This window comes from Clinocottus analis, unplaced genomic scaffold (genome assembly GCF_023055335.1).
Source record: "Clinocottus analis isolate CAN_PGR_092001 unplaced genomic scaffold, fCliAna1.0.p SCAF_8, whole genome shotgun sequence".
Classification (NCBI taxonomy): Eukaryota; Metazoa; Chordata; class Actinopteri; order Perciformes; family Cottidae; genus Clinocottus; species Clinocottus analis.
Genome location: NW_027176240.1, coordinates 20,393,023 through 20,412,898, shown reverse-complemented (window position 1 = coordinate 20,412,898; position 19,876 = coordinate 20,393,023). Strand labels below are relative to the sequence as shown.

At 41.7% G+C, this 19,876-nt stretch overlaps 1 protein-coding gene across 1 annotated transcript; it reads left to right on the top strand.

Moving 5' to 3' along the window:
• Positions 1 to 459: 459 nt before the first annotated feature.
• LOC137779843 (NLR family CARD domain-containing protein 3-like) lies at positions 460 to 15,345 on the top strand. The gene is made up of 13 exons (XM_068568043.1): positions 460 to 548; positions 634 to 762; positions 934 to 952; positions 2,027 to 2,270; positions 2,435 to 4,223; positions 4,323 to 4,496; positions 4,893 to 5,066; positions 7,178 to 7,351; positions 9,108 to 9,292; positions 9,752 to 9,917; positions 11,251 to 11,424; positions 13,984 to 14,138; positions 15,338 to 15,345. The coding sequence occupies exons 1-13, from the start codon at positions 460 to 462 to the stop codon at positions 15,343 to 15,345; spliced, it is 3,480 nt and encodes a 1,159-aa protein (XP_068424144.1).
• The last annotated feature ends 4,531 nt before the right edge of the window (positions 15,346 to 19,876 follow it).

Below are 19,876 nucleotides of genomic sequence, written 5' to 3'. Positions count from 1 at the left end.
ACTTGTTCTACGGGGCTGATATTTGTACCTTGTTGTGAAGTTGTTAAAGAAACACTGTGTAAGTGGATGTTGTCCTGCTGCTGTGGTACTTTTTGAGTCAGACTGTTCCTCTTTCCTTCCAGCTCGCTCAGCATTAATGGACGCACTGGTTCCAGTATCTCGTGACGGCCCCTCCCTTCCAGCTTCACTTTAGTTTAACTTTGGGAGTTTGTGTGTCGCAGCTGCTTCTTCTCCGTGTCTGAAGGTTCAAAGATCACGTGAGTTCTAATTTAAGTTATTTTGGATTAAAGAACAGAACAGAAATTTATGAGCCTGTTATTTAGAATCAGGACTATTTAGACTACAGTCAAATATAATACTTGTACTGTGTACTTCCTGTGTCATGTCAGAGCAGAAGATAACTAATGTGTGATGTCTCCCAGCAGGTGCTGGTGTTGGTGTGAAGGTGTGGACTCTGCTATGAGTCAGTGTGAGGACAGAGAGGAGGGAGTCCCTCCCTCTAAAAGCAGTCTGTGTGGGGAACATGACAGCCAGACCAGAGCTCAGAGGTGAGAGGACCATCTCTAACTGTCCAGGACTCTTCTCATGTCACAAAGTCTTTGACTCACTGACTCTGCTTCTACATGTGAGCAGGATCCATCAGAGACCAGACTGTCCTGGATCCGAACCTGGACCTGGACCCAGTTGTGTGTCCATGAAGAGTGATCGGTCTAAAGGTCGTCTGATTTACTTCAAAGATGGACGCCGTTCTTATGACCCAGAGTAAGTTCTTAAACAGATGAAACAGATGACTAACTGTTCTGATTCTCAGTTATGAAACACAGAATTAGTCGTTTATCATTTACAGTGTTTTTTTCATGATGATCAATCATGACAAAATATTGAACTAACTGCTCTGTCGGTGTTTGTAAATGAATCATTAACTGTAAACAGTCTCTGGTGCAAACACAATGTGAGTTTATTCCTCAACAGAGTCGAGCAGGAGAGATTTTTAGATAGTTGTAGATTTCTTGAGACAGATGACTGGAACGACCTCAAAAAGTCTTTAGAACAACTCCAGGGATTTGGGGACAAGCTGCAGCGGTTCTTTGTCTACATTCAGAGGTCTTGGAACAAGTTATAAAACTATGCAGACTAGTGTCAGATGTCTGTCAGAAGTCTGGAGGCAGAATGTTTGATGAAGAGTTTCCTGTTGGAGGGTTGTCCTCATGAATCCGTTTTTTTTTTGGTAACAAGGCTTTATTGTTGAGACTTGCTAAGATTTAACCTGACTCCAGTAGTTTTAGTTATTGTGTCTCATTCTAACAACTAGTTATTCAAATAAAAATGAGTCACAACACAGTGTCTCCTTTAGCATTAACTACAAGTGTTAATGAAAATAACATCACTTTTACTGTCCAATAAATCCAGTGGAAGCAGAAAAATACATCTTGTATCTTCAGAAATCCTTTATGTTCATTAAATCTCAGTGTTTCTATCAGGTCACAGCAGCAGAGAGAAAAGTCTCCTGAACCCAGCTGTGTGTCCATGAAGAGTGATCAGTCTAAAGGTGGTTGGATGAACTTCAGAGATGAACAACGTTCTTATGACCCAGAGTAAGTTCTTAAAACAGATGAAACAAGATGACTAACTGTCACACAGATGGTCGTCCTTCATCTCCAGTCTTTAGCATCTGGTTTATAAAATGATTAATCATGACACAACACAACACCTTTAACTTATTGTTGTATTTGTGTTGTAATATCATGAACAATAAACAGTCTGTGGTGCAGACACAATGTGAGCTGATGGTTCATGACTCCTCCACAGAGAGGACCAGGAGAGCTCAGAGGTTCCCAGAGGTCCGTCTGCCCAGCAGCATCAAACACACCTGGACTCCATATTTATGGTCTGTACCTGTACAACTACTTTTACATGTCTTCTGTTCACCATCATCTCCATGCTGCACTCTTTAGACCAGTGGGTTGTCAGTCTGTCCAACACGGATCTGATGTTTGCTTCCATGGTTTTAGTTTGTCATTCAGAGAATATTCTGTTCCAGCTGCTGGAGGAGAACATCCTCACTTTTGTGAAGGACGAGCTGAAGAAGATCCAGAAGGTCCTGAGTTCAGATTACCCAGAATACTTAGAGATTCAGAGAGAGGACGACGAGGTGTTAGACAGTGAGGATGAAGAGCAGAGGAGGAGGAGCAGAGAAGCGTTTCAGAAGATCTCACTGCACTTCCTGAGGAGCATGAAGCAGGAGGAGCTGGCTGACTGTCTGCAGAGCAGTAAGAGGATTTCTCTAAAGATTTAACATGCTGGATGAATGAGACGTTTACTAATGTCTCAAGAGATGGACCAGAATATATTCATAGACTCATTCTTTGAGGAAATGACGTGTTGAAATGTATTCTTTGACTCATTGATCTTCTTCTGTTGTGTGTTCATTCAGGACTTCTTGCTGCAGTTTGTCAGCGTAAACTCAAATCTAACCTGAAGAAGAAGTTCCAGTGTGTGTTTGAGGGGATCGCTAAAGCAGGAAACCCAACCCTTCTGAACCAGATCTACACAGAGCTCTACATCACAGAGGGAGGGACTGCAGAGGTCAACAATGAACATGAGGTCAGACAGATTGAAACAGCATCCAGGAAACCACACAGACCAGAAACCACCATCAGACAAGAAGACCTCTTTAAAGCCTCACCTGGAGGAGAGGAACCAATCAGAACAGTGATGACAAAGGGAGTGGCTGGCATCGGGAAAACAGTCTTAACACAGAAGTTCACTCTGGACTGGGCTGAAGACAAAGCCAACCAGCACATCCAGTTCATGTTTCCATTCACGTTCAGAGAGCTGAATGTGCTGAAAGAGAAGAAGTTCAGCTTGGTGGAACTTGTTCATCACTTCTTCTCTGAAACCAAAGAAGCAGGAATCTGCAGGTTTGAAGAGTTCCCGGTTGTGTTCATCTTTGACGGTCTGGATGAGTGTCGACTTCCTCTGGACTTCCACAACAATGAGGTCCTGACTGACGTCACAGAGTCCACCTCAGTGGATGTGCTGCTGACAAACCTCATCAGGGGGAAACTGCTTCCCTCTGCTCGCCTCTGGATAACCACACGACCTGCAGCAGCCAATCAGATCCCTCCTGACTGTGTTGACCTGGTGACAGAGGTCAGAGGGTTCACTGACCCACAGAAGAAGGACTACTTCAGCAAGAGGTTCAGAGATGAGGAGCAGGCCAGCAGGATCATCTCCCACATCAAGACCTCACGAAGCCTCCACATCATGTGTCACATCCCAGTCTTCTGCTGGATCACTGCTACAGTTCTGGAGGTCGTGTTGAAGATGACAGAGGGAGGACAGCTGCCCAAGACCGTGACTGAGATGTACATCCACTTCCTGGTGGTTCAGTCCAAAGTGAAGAAGGTCAAGTATGATGGAGGAACTGAGACAGATCCACACTGGAGTCCAGAGAGCAGGAAGATGATTGAGTCTCTGGGAAAACTGGCTTTTGATCAGCTGCATAAAGGGAACCTGATCTTCTATGAATCCGACCTGACAGAGTGTGGCATCGATATCAGAGCAGCCTCAGTGTACTCAGGAGTGTTCACACAGATCTTTAGAGAGGAGAAAGGACTGTACCAGGACAAGGTCTTCTGCTTTGTCCATCTGAGTGTTCAGGAGTTTCTGGCTGCTCTTCATGTCCATCTGACCTTCATCAACTCTGGTGTCAACCTGATGGCAGAAGAACAAACAACCTCCCTGTTGTCTAAACCTAGACTAAAACATCTCTACCAGAGTGCTGTGGACAAGGCCTTACAGAGTCCTAATGGACACCTGGACTTGTTCCTACGCTTCCTCCTTGGTCTTTCACTGGAGACCAATCAGAAACTTCTACAAGGTCTGCTGACACAGACAGGAAGTAGCTCACAGACCAATCAGAAAACAGTCCTGTACATTAAGAAGAAGATCAGTGAGGATGTGTCTCCAGAGAAAAGCATCAACCTGTTCCACTGTCTGAATGAACTGAATGATGGTTCTCTAGTGGAGGAGATCCAACAGTCCCTGAGGTCAGGACGTCTCTCCACAGATGAACTGTCTCCTGCTCAGTGGTCAGCTCTGGTCTTCATCTTACTGACATCAGGAGAAGATCTAGAGGTGTTTGACCTGAAGAAGTACTCTGCTTCAGAGAAGGCTCTTCTGAGGCTGCTGCCAGTGGTCAAAGCCTCCAACAAAGCTTTGTATGTGGAGACATTATGGATACAATAACATTACTAAATGTGTTTGATATTTTACTTTTTTAAACATTTTGTTTGTATTAATCCCTGTTCCTCTCCTAGGCTGAGGGAGTGTAACCTCTCAAAGAGAAGCTGTGGAGCTCTGTCCTCAGTCCTCAGCTCCCAGTCCTCTAGTCTGAAACAGCTGGACCTGAGCTTCAACAAGCTGCAGGATTCAGGAGTGAAGCTTCTCTCTGCTGGACTGGAGAGTCCACATTGTACACTGGAGACTCTCAGGTCAGGATCAGATGATTTACCACAAAGATGACCAAGTGGTCTAAGTGTCTGATCTACTGAGTTTATGCTGCTGGATATAATGCTGTGAACTGAATGCTGAACTGGCCACTATCCTGCTGGGATCAAAGTGTTGGAGGTCTTGTTCAACCAACATGAACATCCTTTGGCCCTCCTGCTTTCACGGAACCAGGACGCTTTAAGTCCTGCTTTCAGTTTGTAAAACTTATTTCACTGGAATCGGGATTTAAATGTGTTTAAAGTGACATAATTTTAACAAAATGTCTGTTTAGAAAAGAAGAAGAAACCAAAATGAAATCCATTCATGTTTATGATGAAAATAATGATTCATTGTGTATTGATATAATAAACTCTGTGTGTTGTTTTGTGTGTTTGCAGTCTGTCAGACTGTGAGATCACAGAGGAAGGCTGTTCTTCTCTGGGATCAGCTCTGAAGTCAAACCCCTCCAGTCTGAGAGAACTGGATCTGAGCTTCAACAAGCTGCAGGATTCAGGAGTGAAGCTGCTGAGTGGTTTTCTGGAGAGTCCCCATTGTAGACTGGAGACTCTGAGGTGGGTTCACTGTCTGCTGCTAGTGTAGCACCTTCATGTTTAATCAATAACTCTATTGATTTGTCTACGTATTGATCCATCAAGTGTTACATGTTCTGGTACTATTGTTCAGGACTGGAGACCAAAGACAGTAGGACTCAGATGCAGACTTGAGTCCTGGTAGTAGGGTGCAAACACAAGGTCTTTACTCCAGCAGGGTTCAGTACACTGATGATCAGTCGCTCAGGCTGAGGAAACAAAATCTACAGACAAAAACTTGTTGGTATAGAAATGGTCGAAGCACTTGAAAAACACCTGGAGGAATTGTTGGTAAGTGTTCAGTTTCAAAAACCTTTGGGTGGTCTCAACTAAAGAGAGGAGGTCTGGATTCCATGAGTTATAATAAAACAGACTTCATGAAAAGTTGATGGTGATTCAGTAAAACATTCTCAGCTGAGGATGCACAGCTTCAGCATCCACAGACCATTTACAGTCTAACCTGCTAATAGTTCACTGTCTGTGCTTCAACTCATGAACCCTGAACAACAAGTTCTGCATAGTTTTAGTTCTCCCAGTCACTGAGCCTACTGGCCTCTCATTGGTTAGTCTCACAGCATGCAATTGGCTAAAAGTTTCACAGGGGCGGAGTCATCCTTTGTCTTGGTCAAAACAGTCCACAACCTAGGCTGCATCTCAAGTCTCTAAATGGCATCCCCGTTTCCCTCGCTTGCGTCCCTTCTTTGCATCTTAGTCCCGCCCACCAGGGATGCACAGAGAGACGCAAGGAAACCAAGCGAGGAGAGAAGACGCGAGGAAACATGTTTTAACAGACATGAGACGTCCTTTCCTCTGAAGCGTCACGTGAAGCGATGTTGGTTTCTGATGACTGCAGCCGACTGACAGCTGATCACAGCTGTCAGTCGGCGGAGTTGAGGCAGAATTGAGTCTTATTTATTAGTTATTTACGTTGATATGTTTCAACATTATAAAATAACATACATGCTGTAAAACGTGTTTCCTCTTTCCAGCTGTCTGATTTTAATTACATACATAATAAAAGTTATTGAGAGAAACAACACAACAAATCTTTGAAGAAAATAGTTTGTGGTCCTTTTGTTGTTCAGACCTACAATGAATGAACACATATTTTAACCAGATGGTGAATAAGAAAACACTAAAATATATAACGTTTATTTTGTGATCGTCTTGACTCTGCTATGAAACTCGAGAGATCTGTCCGCTCAGCTGCAGCGTCCAATCAGATGACAGAGGAACAGTGAGGGGGCGTGTCCAGCGTTAAAACACTTCCTGGAAATCTGCTTTCGGGGCTCCTCGATCATGACTCCTCCGATTTCCCTCCTCGCTCTTCCAAGCTGAATAAGAGCTTCGGGATGGCCTTCAATATGGCGGCGCAGAACCACTTCTGGTTCAGTCGAGGATCGAGGAAACGACAATTTAGAGACTTGAGATGCACCCCTAGTAGCCCCCTACCTCTGGTGTTTGAAGTCCTCCCTCCTGTGTAGCTAACAAAATAGTCTCCATTAAAGCTGAAGTTATACAGTCCTATAGCATGCAGCATCCATCTTGTTTTACACATTCCATGAATACCTGAAATACTTCTAAATGATAAAAACTAACAGTGACTTTCTACTATGTTACTAATGCACATTCTTAAGCTAACTGGTAACATGGTCAGACAAATTGTCAAAGCACACAATTGACAGCCTAAAGACACGGGGACAACAGGCAACGAGGCAGGTTGTAAACAATCAGGGCGGGGCTGTCAATCACACAGAAGGGAACACACAAGGATGGAGGGCGGGGCTAACAGCGAGCTAAGCAGACCTGCTTTCAAGTTTCCATCACGCATGTCTCACCAGCAGAGTGAGATGCACCACCAGAGTCCACAGGGAATAGTCTCCATCTACAAAGTTAGAGCTTCTACTGCACTGGAAGAACTGGTTTCACTGGAATCAGGATTTAAATGTGTTTACAGTGACATGATTTTAACTAAATGTCTGTTTACAAAAGAAGATGAAACCAAAATGAAAGCCACTCATGTTGATGATGAAAATAATGATTCATTGTGTATCGATATAATAAACTCTGTGTGTTGTTTTGTGTGTTTGCAGTCTGTCATGCTGTAAGATCACAGAGGAAGGCTGTTCTTCTCTGGGATCAGCTCTGAAGTCAAACCCCTCCAGTCTGAGAGAACTGGATCTGAGCCTCAACAAGCTGCAGGATTCAGGAGTGAAGCTGCTGAGTGGTTTTCTGGAGAGTCCACATTGTAGACTGGAGACTCTGAGGTGGGTTCACTGTCTGCTGCTAGTGTAGCACCTTCATGTTTAATCAATAACTCTATTGATTTATCTACGTATTGATCAGTGAAGTGTTACATGTTCTGGTAATATGTTCCACTTCACATCAGCTGCCTCGTTGTCTGCATGTCGTCCTCTACAATCATGACATGTACAACTTGTCTGGCTTCATGCTGTTGGATGGATTACTGAACAGGACTAAAGGGCCCAGACCCAGGGGCCCAAAGTGTCAGGGGCCAAAGTGTCAGGACCCCTTTTCTTAATAACAAAATGTCATTCAAAGAGACACAAATAGACTCAAAAAGTAATAATGAGAATATTAAAGATATTAAACTTGATAAATATTGTAAATACAATGAATTTTATACTCTGAAGTCAATATTCATCATACAAAAGTGTAATTTAATTAGATTTAAAGAACCAAACCTTTATTCATTTTTAATTCAATATTTTATCATTTCTTTTAAGAGCATTTTGCATTTTTAAATAACTTGTTCACATGTTTTGATCTGCTCTGAATAATCTGGATCAATACTGATCAATACATTTAGTAACAGAAGTCTAAAAGTTATAGAAAACATCATCATTTCACATCTTTAACAACCTGTTGTGCTCCAGGTTCATGTGAACATTTGCTGTGATGAGTTTGTCCTCAACGTTAATATGATATTGAAACAAGTCATGAACTCTCCTCCGTGAGCTGCTTCTACACGTCTGCTGCCAGCTGCAGGAAACCTTGTGAAGTGGAGTTCCACATTTACAACATGACACATCTGATGGATTATGAACAGATTGTTTCTCTTCATATTTCTTCTTGATGCAGATTGAGTTCCTGCAGCTTGACAGAGGTCAGCTGTTCTTCTCTCAGCTCTGAAGTCTGAAGTGCTCTGAAGTCATCTACTGCATCCCAGTTCATGCTGCTGTTCCCAACATGTTGCTGTGGAGAACAATGTCTACTAGTGTCTCTGTGATATGCTTTACGACATAATGCTGTGAACTGAATGCTGAACTGGCCACTATCCTGCTGGGGTCAAAGTGTTGGAGGTCTTGTCCAACCAACATGAACATCCTTTGGCCCTCCTGCTTTCAGGGAACCAGGACGCTTTAAGTCCTGCTTTTAGTTTGTTAGAGCTTCTACTGCACTGGAAGAACTGGTTTCACTGGAATCAGGATTTAAATGTGTTTACAGTGACATGATTTTAACTAAATGTCTGTTTACAAAAGAAGAAGAAACCAAAATGAAAGCCACTCATGTTGATGATGAAAATAATGATTCATTGTGTATCGAAAATAATGATTCATTGTGTATCGATAGGGCTGCACGGTGGTGTAGTGGCTAGCACTGACGCCTCACAGCAAGAGGGTCTGTGGTTCGGATCCCGGGCGGGGCGGGGTTCGGATACTGGTCTGGCAGGTCCTTCTGTGTGGAGTTTGCATGTTCTCCCCATGGCAGCGTGGGTTCTCTCCGGGTTCTCCGGCTTCCTCCCACAGTCCAAAGACATGCTGCATAGGTTAATTGGACTCTAAATTGCCCGTAGGTGTGAATGTGAGTGTGAATGGTTGTTTGTCTATATGTCTGCCCTGTGATGAACTGGCGACCTGTCCAGGGTGTACCCTGCCTTCGCCCCTTGACAGCTGGGGTCGGCTCCAGCGCCCCGCGACCCTAATGAGGATAAGCGGTTAAGATAATGGATGGATGTGTATCGATATAATAAACTCTGTGTGTTGTTTTGTGTGTTTGCAGTCTGTCACGCTGTGAGATCACAGAGGAAGGCTGTTCTTCTCTGGGATCAGCTCTGAAGTCAAACCCCTCCAGTCTGAGAGAACTGGATCTGAGCTTCAACAAGCTGCAGGATTCAGGAGTGAAGCTGCTGAGTGGTTTTCTGGAGAGTCCACATTGTAGACTGGAGACTCTGAAGTGGGTTCACTGTCTGCTGCTAGTGTAGCACCTTCATGTTTAATCAATAACTATTGATTTATCTACGTATTGATCCATCAAGTGTTACATGTTCTGGTACTATTGTTCAGGACTGGAGACCAAAGACAGTAGGACTCAGATGCAGACTTGAGTCCTGGTAGTAGGGTGCAAACACAAGGTCTTTACTCCAGCAGGGTTCAGTACACTGATGATCAGTCGCTCAGGCCGAGGAAACAAAATCTACAGACAAAAACTGGTTTGTGGGGAAAAAAAGAAGAAAAAGAATAAATCATTTCACTGGAATCAGGATTTAAATGTGTTTACAGTGACATGATTTTAACAAAATGTCTGTTTACAAAAGAAGAAGAAACCAAAATGAAAGTCACTCATGTTGATGACGAAAATAATGATTCATTGTGTATTGATATAATAAACTCTGTGTGGTGTTTTGTGTGTTTGCAGTCTGTCAGACTGTGAGATCACAGAGGAAGGCTGTTCTTCTCTGGGATCAGTTCTGAAGTCAAACCCCTCCAGTCTGAGAGAACTGGATCTGAGATACAACAAGCTGCAGGATTCAGGAGTGAAGCTGCTGAGTGGTTTTCTGGAGAGTCCACATTGTAGACTGGAGACTCTGAGGTGGGTTCACTGTCTGCTGCTAGTGTAGCACCTTCATGTTTAATCAATAACTCTATTGATTTATCTACGTATTGATCAGTGAAGTGTTACATGTTCTGGTAAAATGTTCCACTTCACATCAGCTGCCTCGTTGTCTGCATGTCGTCCTCTACAATCATGACATGTACAACTTGTCTGGCTTCATGCTGTTGGATGGATTACTGAACAGGACTAAAGGGCCCAGACCCAGGGGCCCAAAGTGTCAGGGCCCAAAGTGTCAGGGCCATGTTCTTTATCTACAACATGTCACTCTAAGAGAAACAAAAAAACCAGTATGAATGAGAATACTATATATATACTAAACTTGATGAATATTATCAATACTAGGAATTCTATATACTTAAGTCAATATGCATCATAAAAAGTGTAATTTAATTACATGTAAAGAACCAAACCTTTATTCATTTTTAATCCAATATTTCATCATTTCTTTTAAGAGCATTTGGCATTTTTAAATAACTTTTTCACAAGTTTTGATCTGCTCTGAATAATCTGGATCAATACTGATCAATACATTTAGTAACAGAACTGTAAAAGTTATAGAAAACATCATCATTTCACATCTTTAACAACCTGTTGTGCTCCAGGTTCATGTGAACATTTGCTGTGATGAGTTTGTCCTCAACGTTAATATGATATTGAAACAAGTCATGAACTCTCCTCCGTGAGCTGCTTCTACACGTCTGCTGCCAGCTGCAGGAAACCTTGTGAAGTGGAGTTCCACATTTACAACATGACACATCTGATGGATTATGAACAGATTGTTTCTCTTCATATTTCTTCTTGATGCAGATTGAGTTCCTGCAGCTTGACAGAGGTCAGCTGTTCTTCTCTCAGCTCTGAAGTCTGAAGTGCTCTGAAGTCATCTACTGCATCCCAGTTCATGCTGCTGTTCCCAACATGTTGCTGTGGAGAACAATGTCTACTAGTGTCTCTGTGATATGCTTTACGACATAATGCTGTGAACTGAATGCTGAACTGGCCACTATCCTGCTGGGGTCAAAGTGTTGGAGGTCTTGTTCAACCAACATGAACATCCTTTGGCCCTCCTGCTTTCAGGGAACCAGGACGCTTTAAGTCCTGCTTTTAGTTTATTAGAGCTTCTACTGCACTGGAAGAACTGGTTTCACTGGAATCAGGATTTAAAAGTGTTTACAGTGACATGATTTTAACTAAATGTCTGTTTACAAAAGAAGAAGAAACCAAAATGAAAGCCACTCATGTTGATGATGAAAATAATGATTCATTGTGTATCAATATAATAAACTCTGTGTGTTGTTTTGTGTGTTTGCAGGCTGTCATGGTGTGAGATCACAGAGGAAGGCTGTTCTTCTCTGGGATCAGCTCTGAAGTCAAACCCCTCCAGTCTGAGAAAACTGGATCTCAGCGTCAACAAGCTGCAGGATTCAGGAGTGAAGCTTCTCTCTGCTGGACTGGAGAGTCCACACTGTACACTGGAGAATCTCAGGTCAGGATCTGATGATTTACCACAAAGATGACAAAGTAGTCTAATAATGGTGTGTTCACACCGTACGCGTCAAGGTTTCAATGCACGCCAAGCTTACATGCAAAGCGTGCAGCACATCGGACACGTTGAAGCAGCACGAACAACTTTGATGGTCACGGGGCGAACTCTGATCAACTCGCGAGGTGTCGACTCGCGAGTTGAAATTTCCCAACTCTGGCAGAAAAACGTGTGAGTCATAGTTGCGTCAGCCAATCAGTGTTGAGATGGTCCGCTCGTCACCGCCGTCCTGCCGGAGCTGAGTAAAGCTGCTGCTGGTCCTCCGGAAGAAGATGATAGCGGCTTCATTCAGGCTGTTGTGAGACTACGGATATTATTATGAACCCAGACACCATGGAGTTTATGTTCACACGTTTTTGTGACTTCCACAACAAGTATAAAGCAGATCTATAGTCTATAACAAAAGTGATCTTTTTTTTATATAGAAAAGCGTGCCCCCTCTGTGGCGCTGCAGTTAGTCATGCTGCTTTTGGTGTGAACACTTTTTCTCGCTGCGCATCGAAAAAAATGTTGACGCGGGTCGAGAACATTTTTGACGTGTTTGGTGTGAACGCACAATAAGTGTCTGATCTACTGAGTTCATGCTGCTGCTCCCAACATGTTGCTGTGGAGAACAATGTCTACTAGTGTCTCTGTGATATGCTTTACGACATAATGCTGTGAACTGAATGCTGAACTGGCCACTATCCTGCTGGGGTCAAAGTGTTGGAGGTCTTGTTCAACCAACATGAACATCCTTTGGCCCTCCTGCTTTCAGGGAACCAGGACGCATTAACCCCCTAAAATCGACCTCAGTGGGGCCGTGAATTTTCAGTGTTTACATTTTTTAAATATTCATATCTTCTGGAAAAAACGGCGCAGAAAAAATAATCCGCTACGGTTAGATCCGCGAGGTTCTGCAGTTTCCGGCCCCGTCCCCCTTGTGGTCTAACGTGGCTCACAGGAGCTGACAGAGCTGCTGGCCTCTATGTCGAGCTCCGCCTGTCACCGTGATTTGTCAATTCAGGTGTCCGTCGCCATTTTGTGTGAAACTACCAAAACTCAGGAAATCCCTAAAGACCGACCCATCCACCAATGCTGCAAAGATCCACTGGTTTTTATTCAGATAGACAACACACTACCACCTAAGAAAAAAAATCAGTGTTTTCTTGAATGTTCTAAAAAACACACAAAGCCTCTGCTCCGCTCATCTGTTCAGTTTTACTCTGTGAGGCCTCACGCGACGTTGTGCTGGTAAACAGTACATAGTACACACATGTATACAGAGTACACATATACATACAGAGTACATAGTACGCACATATATACAGAGTACACATATACATACAGAGTACATAGTACACACATGTATACAGTTTACATAGTGCACACATGTATACAGAGTACAGAGTACACACATATATACAGAGTACACATATACATACAGAGTACATAGTACGCACATATATACAGAGTACACATATACATACAGAGTACATAGTACACACATGTATACAGTTTACATAGTACACACATGTATACAGAGTACAGAGTACACACATACATACAGAGTACAGAGTACACACATGTATACAGAGTACAGAGTACACACATGTATACAGAGTACAAAGTACACACATGTATACAGAGTACATAGTACACACATGTACACAGAGTACACACATACATACAGAGTACATATGTTGTTCCTGTTCTTTTAACTGTTCTTGTAAAATGAAACTGAAACATGCACATTGTGGAAACAGTAAATAGTTTGTTTTTCTATAGTACATATTTTGACTCAAATATATACTACATATTTAGTTTGTAAACAAACTATTGTATTATTATTTTTTCATTTGAATACACATCATGAAGCTCGGTCTGTAGTATGAAGTCATTCCTCAGTCTCATTGTATCTCAGTCCCTCTCATGTTGATGAAAGTAGTGACAGACCACATTACTACTCAAAAACGACAAAACAACATTTGTTTTTAGACATGTATTTACATGTATCTACCATTTTATTAATATATTTTCCTGCTTTTGAGAACCTAAGACCTTTTGGGAAACCAATTTCCATCACCGAAACCATTCGACCACCTGAGTAAAGTTGTGTTTTCACAAGAGATGTGAAGAACTTCAAATATCAAGATTACATTTTTCAGCCTTAGTCATATTTTCTCTTTACACTTTTGCCTCATGGCAATGGTGCCTCATTATATAGAGAGCTGAGATTGTTAGATTTAACTGAATATGTACCACATATGCAAGTGCCTTTGAAAGGTGAATTTAAGAAATTATGTAAAATCGAGAAAATGACCTTTAGCTTCTACTGGACTGGAAGAACTCATTTCACTGGAATCAGGATTTAAATGTGTTTACAGTGACATGATTTTAACTAAATGTCTGTTTACCAAAGAAGAAGAAACCAAAATGAAAGCCACTCATGTTGATGATGAAAATAATGATTCATTGTGTATCAATATAATAAACTCTGTGTGTTGTTTTGTGTGTTTGCAGTCTGTCAGGCTGTGAGATCACAGAGGAAGGCTGTTCTTCTCTGGGATCAGCTCTGAAGTCAAACCCCTCCAGTCTGAGAAAACTGGATCTGAGCTTCAACAAGCTGCAGGATTCAGGAGTGAAGCTGCTGAGTGGTTTTCTGGAGAGTCCACATTGTAGACTGGAGACTCTGAGGTGGGTTCACTGTCTGCTGCTAGTGTAGCACCTTCATGTTTAATCAATAACTCTATTGATTTATCTACGTATTGATCCATCAAGTGTTACATGTTCTGGTACTATTGTTCAGGACTGGAGACCAAAGACAGTAGGACTCAGATGCAGACTTGAGTCCTGGTAGTAGGGTGCAAACACAAGGTCTTTACTCCAGCAGGGTTCAGTACACTGATGATCAGTTGCTCAGGCCCAGGAAACAAAATCTACAGACAAAAACTTGTTGGTAAAGAAAAAAAAGAAGAAAAAAAAGGATTTTACTGGAATCAAGATTTAAATCTGTTTACAGTGACATGATTTTAACTAAATGTCTGTTTACAAAAGAAGAAGAAACCAAAATGAAAGCCACTCATGTTGATGATGAAAATAATGATTCATTGTGTATCAATATAATAAACTCTGTGTGTTGTTTTGTGTGTTTGCAGTCTGTCATACTGTGGTATCACAGAGGAAGGCTGTTCTTCTCTGGGATCAGCTCTGAAGTCAAACCCCTCCAGTCTGAGAGAACTGGATCTGAGAGGAAACAAGCTGCAGGATTCAGGAGTGAAGCTGCTGAGTGGTTTTCTGGAGAGTCCACATTGTAGACTGGAGACTCTGAGGTCAGTAGAGGGTTGAGTCAGTCCATGCTGGTTTCAGCACTATTGTACCAAACACAGCTTTGAGAGAGAGAGAAAGAGAGAGAGAGAGAGAGAGAGAGAGAGAGAGAGAGAGAGAGAGAGAGAGAGAGAGAGAGAGAGAGCTCGTTGTGATGGTGTGTTTGAGTCCATGTGTTGTTGTTGTTCACGTCTACAGGAAGTGAAGCTGCAAACTATTGATCATCTTTGTCACAGCTCTGAGATCAGTCTGACTGAAGCTGCACATCACTGGCTCTCACTTCATAGAACCAGCATTACATTTAGTAACCTGATGTCTTACTGCTCAGTCTTTACCTCCATGGAGCCAATCATCAGTCACGGCTGAAATAACCACTAGTGCTGCTGTGTTCATGTTGAGGAAGTTGCTGCTTCATGTGTGGTGACTGTGGCTCAGTGGTTAGCATGCCTGTCTTTCAATCAGAGGGTCGGTAGTTCGATCCCCGGCTCTGCTAGTTGTGTCCTTGAGCAAGACACTTAGCCCTACTTGCTCCCCGTTGCTGTGTCTACAGTGTATTGAGCAACAATGTAAGTCGCTTTGGATAAAAGCATCAGCTAAATGACATCATCTGGAGGCTGTATTCTCTGTTTCTAGCAAGACACATGTCTGCTGCTTTACTGCAGCTGTAAGAACCCAAAATACACAGATTCAGCTGTGATTTAATTACAATAAACAGATTTTAAGAAATTAAGCAGAAATAACTACATACAAAAGTCTATATTCATGTTTTTTCCACAGGACAAGAAAACAACTTTTAAAATGTTAGTTTAAATGGAGTCTGGATCAAACAATGCTAAGCTAACATTGTAGCTGCTCCATTAACACTCATAATAATGTTATGAAGACGTAAATCCTGGACACTGATCCATCTCTTCTTCTTCTCCTCCTCTCATCAGATTATGGTGATCATCTACATCCTGGTGATCCAGAGAGCATCAGGAGACTGGAGACTGGTCCACCCCTCCAGCTGGTTTGGTTTCGTCTCCCACACAGCAGAAGACTTTTAAAGACTAAAGTCTGACCCCCTCTCACACATACAGACATTGGGCCTCATGTAACAACAGCTAAAACAGCTGTCATGTCACATCATTTTGTACAGATATTCATGTTCCCCAGAGGATGTCTTCATCCTGATGTTGTTCACCCTCAGACTTTTCCTTCTGGGCCAGATTGACGATAAAGTTTTAGTTATTTAAAAAAAAGAGAAATGAGAACAAAAAAAAAGAGACCAAACAAAGTTCATGTCTGCTGCAGTGTCTTCTTTGATAAAAACCACAAGGGGGCGACAAAAATAAACAATCTTTAAATTCTTTACACGGTGGCTTTAATGAACAAAAACACAAGTTTTGAGTTTGAGAGTTGTTTGAATGTATTTTGCTGTTTCTTATTGACCATTTGTGAAATTGTACATGTGCAATTGTTCAAGAAAAAAAATTAAGTTTAGTCCACACTCACTATGTTTGTATTATTATGGAGTGGCAAGAGGCAGTGAAGGAAATATTCATATTATTTACTGACGTAAAAGTACTTAAACAACACAAAATCTCTACATTGAAAATGCTGCGTCAGTAAAAGTGTGTAAATATAATCTGGATATTGTTCTTTAAGTATTAAAATGATAGAAATGTCCCCTAAATGGTGGTAAAAATGAGATAAATACAATTGTTATGTTTAACTTGTAAAATCTAAAAATAAAATGATTGAAAGAAATGTCTCCTGTGACTGTTCATCTGATAATCCCCCGTGAGGCTGTGACTCGTCTCAACCCTTATAAAGTGAGTACGTATAACGTCTACAATCTCGCTGCCTATGTTGAACTCACATTGTAGACACACTGCAAAGTCTTCAACCAGAGTTCTTACCTTAAGTTCCTCTGGCAGCGTCGGTCCTCACCTCAGTGTCACACTGCTTCAGGACGGGGAGAAGGTTAGATTGATAAAGAACTGGAGTCTGTAGTTTTATTTACAGCTTACTAAATGATAAGACTGTGGTTTTATTTCAGTTTTATACTTTTCTTTTATCAATCAGCAACACGTTCAATTCATTGAAACAGTTACATACAAAAAGTTTGTTGAGGGATTTTCTACATATGTGGTCCTCACGTCAAGATTGATGCTCTGAAGGTCGAGGAGCTTGATGCTCTGAAGGTCTCTACCTTCAGAAGACAGCGACAGGGTTTGAGGAGATACACATGTTGACATTTTGACCCAAGGACAAGGGGAGGATGTGGAAACACATGAAACTGTGACCCTGGGATGGAGATGTGTGTGACGCTGCTTGTAACACTGGGGGTGATAACTACATGAAATAAAACACATAACTTGCATTAATTTGTAGATGTTCTGTGACATTGGCTAGCTGGCACAGCGCTATAGCTAAAAGCTGACATGCTAGATAGCCGGAAAGATGCTAGCGCTGGTTATTCACAATAGCTCTGAATAAACAAACACAAAGGATTAAAGCTTGTGGAGCTTCTTGATACCGGAAATCAGCGGAAATAAAAACTTAACTAATTAGCTCAGCCATAAATGTAAAATAAGTTCACACGGTGGATTTAAAAAATGTAACAACTCGACCGGTGGCAAACGGCTGCAGCTAACGGCCAAAAACGAGATTTGGGAAAGTCCACGTGTCTCACACAGTCCCGACTGGACCTGTAACTGGATCTCAAGAGAAGATAATTGTTAAATCGCAGATCTTATAATATGAGTCCAAATAAAATATCCATCCATCCGTCCATCTGTCTAACTAACAACTTGTGTGTCTCCTCCTCTCAGGCTGGAGTCTACATGAGTGAACCGGCCCCTGAGTCTTCTAAAGCTGTGGCTTTGATCAGGACGACCTTTGTGACGTCACAGTGTTCCAGCAAATGTGAATGAATTCAAACTTCAAACAACAAAAGCAGGTGTGTGTTATGGGAACCGTCTCTATCCTGCTTCATGTGCCATCCCCCCATGTGAACCACACCTTCCAGACTAAACAACGCTTATCTTCTCACTTTCCCCCTAAATACACCTGGAACATCAAAGTCAGGGTTTCTTTCATGTCTCTCATAATAAATACAGTACTAACGGCACAATTGCTCCCTTGTCAAAGTATCAAAATCTGCAGCGCTGCGCCGTCCACGCTGGTGGATGAAGAGGCTTCGTGGGTCAGGCCCCACGCAAGAGGGACACTATTAATATTATATTAGTACATGATTATTTAAAGACCCAAATACTTTATTAAAGCAGTTGCTGCATACAGGAGACGGGATAAACAGTGATTTCTATTGAGGGACACCAGAAACATTAAACTGGTTTGTTGGCTGTTCTAATGTTTGGAGACATTTATGAAATATCATGAGATTTGGAATAATGTTTTGAGAAAAATGAAGAATCCTAAACTGTCAGAAGCTGTTGTCTCCGTTTCAGGAATCCTAAAATTTACAATTCAGGTACGAGCTTCAGGGGGGACGTGGCTTTGGAGGGAGATTTAACATGGCGGCGGATAGAGCAGAGAGGTGGACTTGCTCTCACATTCAGTCGGATTTCAACGCGTCTGAATCTGTTGGATTCCTATCGACCGCAGTTTATGACTGAAGACAAGATTTCCAACGTTTTGAGCTATACATTATGCCCAAAGAGTACACGGTATGGAATACAGGGCAAATTTAAAATGTTTTTTAAATTTGCCCTGCACTCATCATGCACTCTGAGCTTATGTATACACACCAATGTTGAAGGGAGAAAAAGTGTGAAAAAGCATAAGACTAAAACACAGATAGTTAAAAAACTATAAAAGATATCAATAAGGAGAGATATGTGGTAATAGCTGAACACTTTGTCAACGTTTTAAACTTGAAATGGTGTCTCTAGCTAAAAGCATGGCAGAGCCTTCGGCTTTTGGAGTTGAAGAAGTTTAAGCGGATTTGAAGATGTTCTTCATTGGAAACCATTCATTTTTATTTTCATAAAAAGCTTAATAATTTGAATATTTGAAAGAATATAAAAAATGAAAAAAGCGTGAAATAATAGCTGAAGGTTTTGTCAACATTTGAAATTTGAAATGGTGCCTCTCGCTGAACGTATGAAGAACCAATAAACATTTGAAGTTGAAGATGATTTTTAAAAAAGTCAGGAATATGAAAAGGAAGGCTTTTAAATGTATCTTCCAGTATATTTTCTTTCTGAGACCAATAGTTCATACATTTTTTTCAGGAGAAATCTGACAAGTATTTGGATAGCTGGTGCAACAGGTGGAGGACTGGAGGACTCCAGCATGGACCTGTTTAAAGGGCCACCGCTGGAGGAGGAACCCATGTGGTTGGGAACCTTCAAGAGTGAACCAATCATTCACTCCTGTCAGCCTATTGCAGAAGAAGATCTCTCTTACATTATGGAGACAACCAGACGCCTTCAGAGACGAGCAAGACTGGACTTTGGTTGAAAAGTACAAAATACAAACCAGTTTCATTTGTTTTTACAAAAACAAGGTTAAAGGTTACAATAATGGATCATGCAAGAAGAAAAGAAAAGATCAAATGTAAAGAAAAACTTAAAAGTTAAAATCACCACCGAGGCTCGTCAAAAAGACTTCAAACCAGAAGCCTGAAAGAAGCCAAGTCCTGGTTCTTTGTTGTCTCCTCATATTTCTAGCTTTTTACTTCATGACTGAGTTTCTCACTACAGCTGCTTCACAAGTTCACCTCTTTAACGCATGTGTTCTTTGACATCAGTCCTTAAACCTGCAGTTTCCTCCCAAATCATTTGGACTCTTTCTGGTCCTCATTAGTTTCTCATTCGATACCTGATCTGTGCTGGTTAAAAATCTACCAACTCTCTAAATTATGTAGCGTTTCATTGAATAAACAGCTGGGTTGGTTCTTGATCAGTAGTCTGGTTCTAACTTATTTTGTCTCTTTTGATTGGTTTCTATAAGTTTTCCCAAACTAGCACACAGTCAGTGATGAATGAAAGTAAAAGGGAACAATACAACGTGAATAATGAAATGAAACAAATTCTTCATTTATTCACAGTTGTGATGGATTTGGACATGTTTGCTTTGACAT

Bases quoted from the DNA above. Each gene is read 5' to 3' on its own strand.
- LOC137779843 (XM_068568043.1), top strand. From the start codon at position 460: ATGAGTCAGTGTGAGGACAGAGAGGAGGGAGTCCCTCCCTCTAAAAGC. The intron at 4,224-4,322 runs GTATGTGGAGAC...TTCCTCTCCTAG, and splicing joins AAAGCCTCCAACAAAGCTTT to GCTGAGGGAGTGTAACCTCT. The intron at 5,067-7,177 runs GTGGGTTCACTG...GTGTGTTTGCAG, and splicing joins TGTAGACTGGAGACTCTGAG to TCTGTCATGCTGTAAGATCA.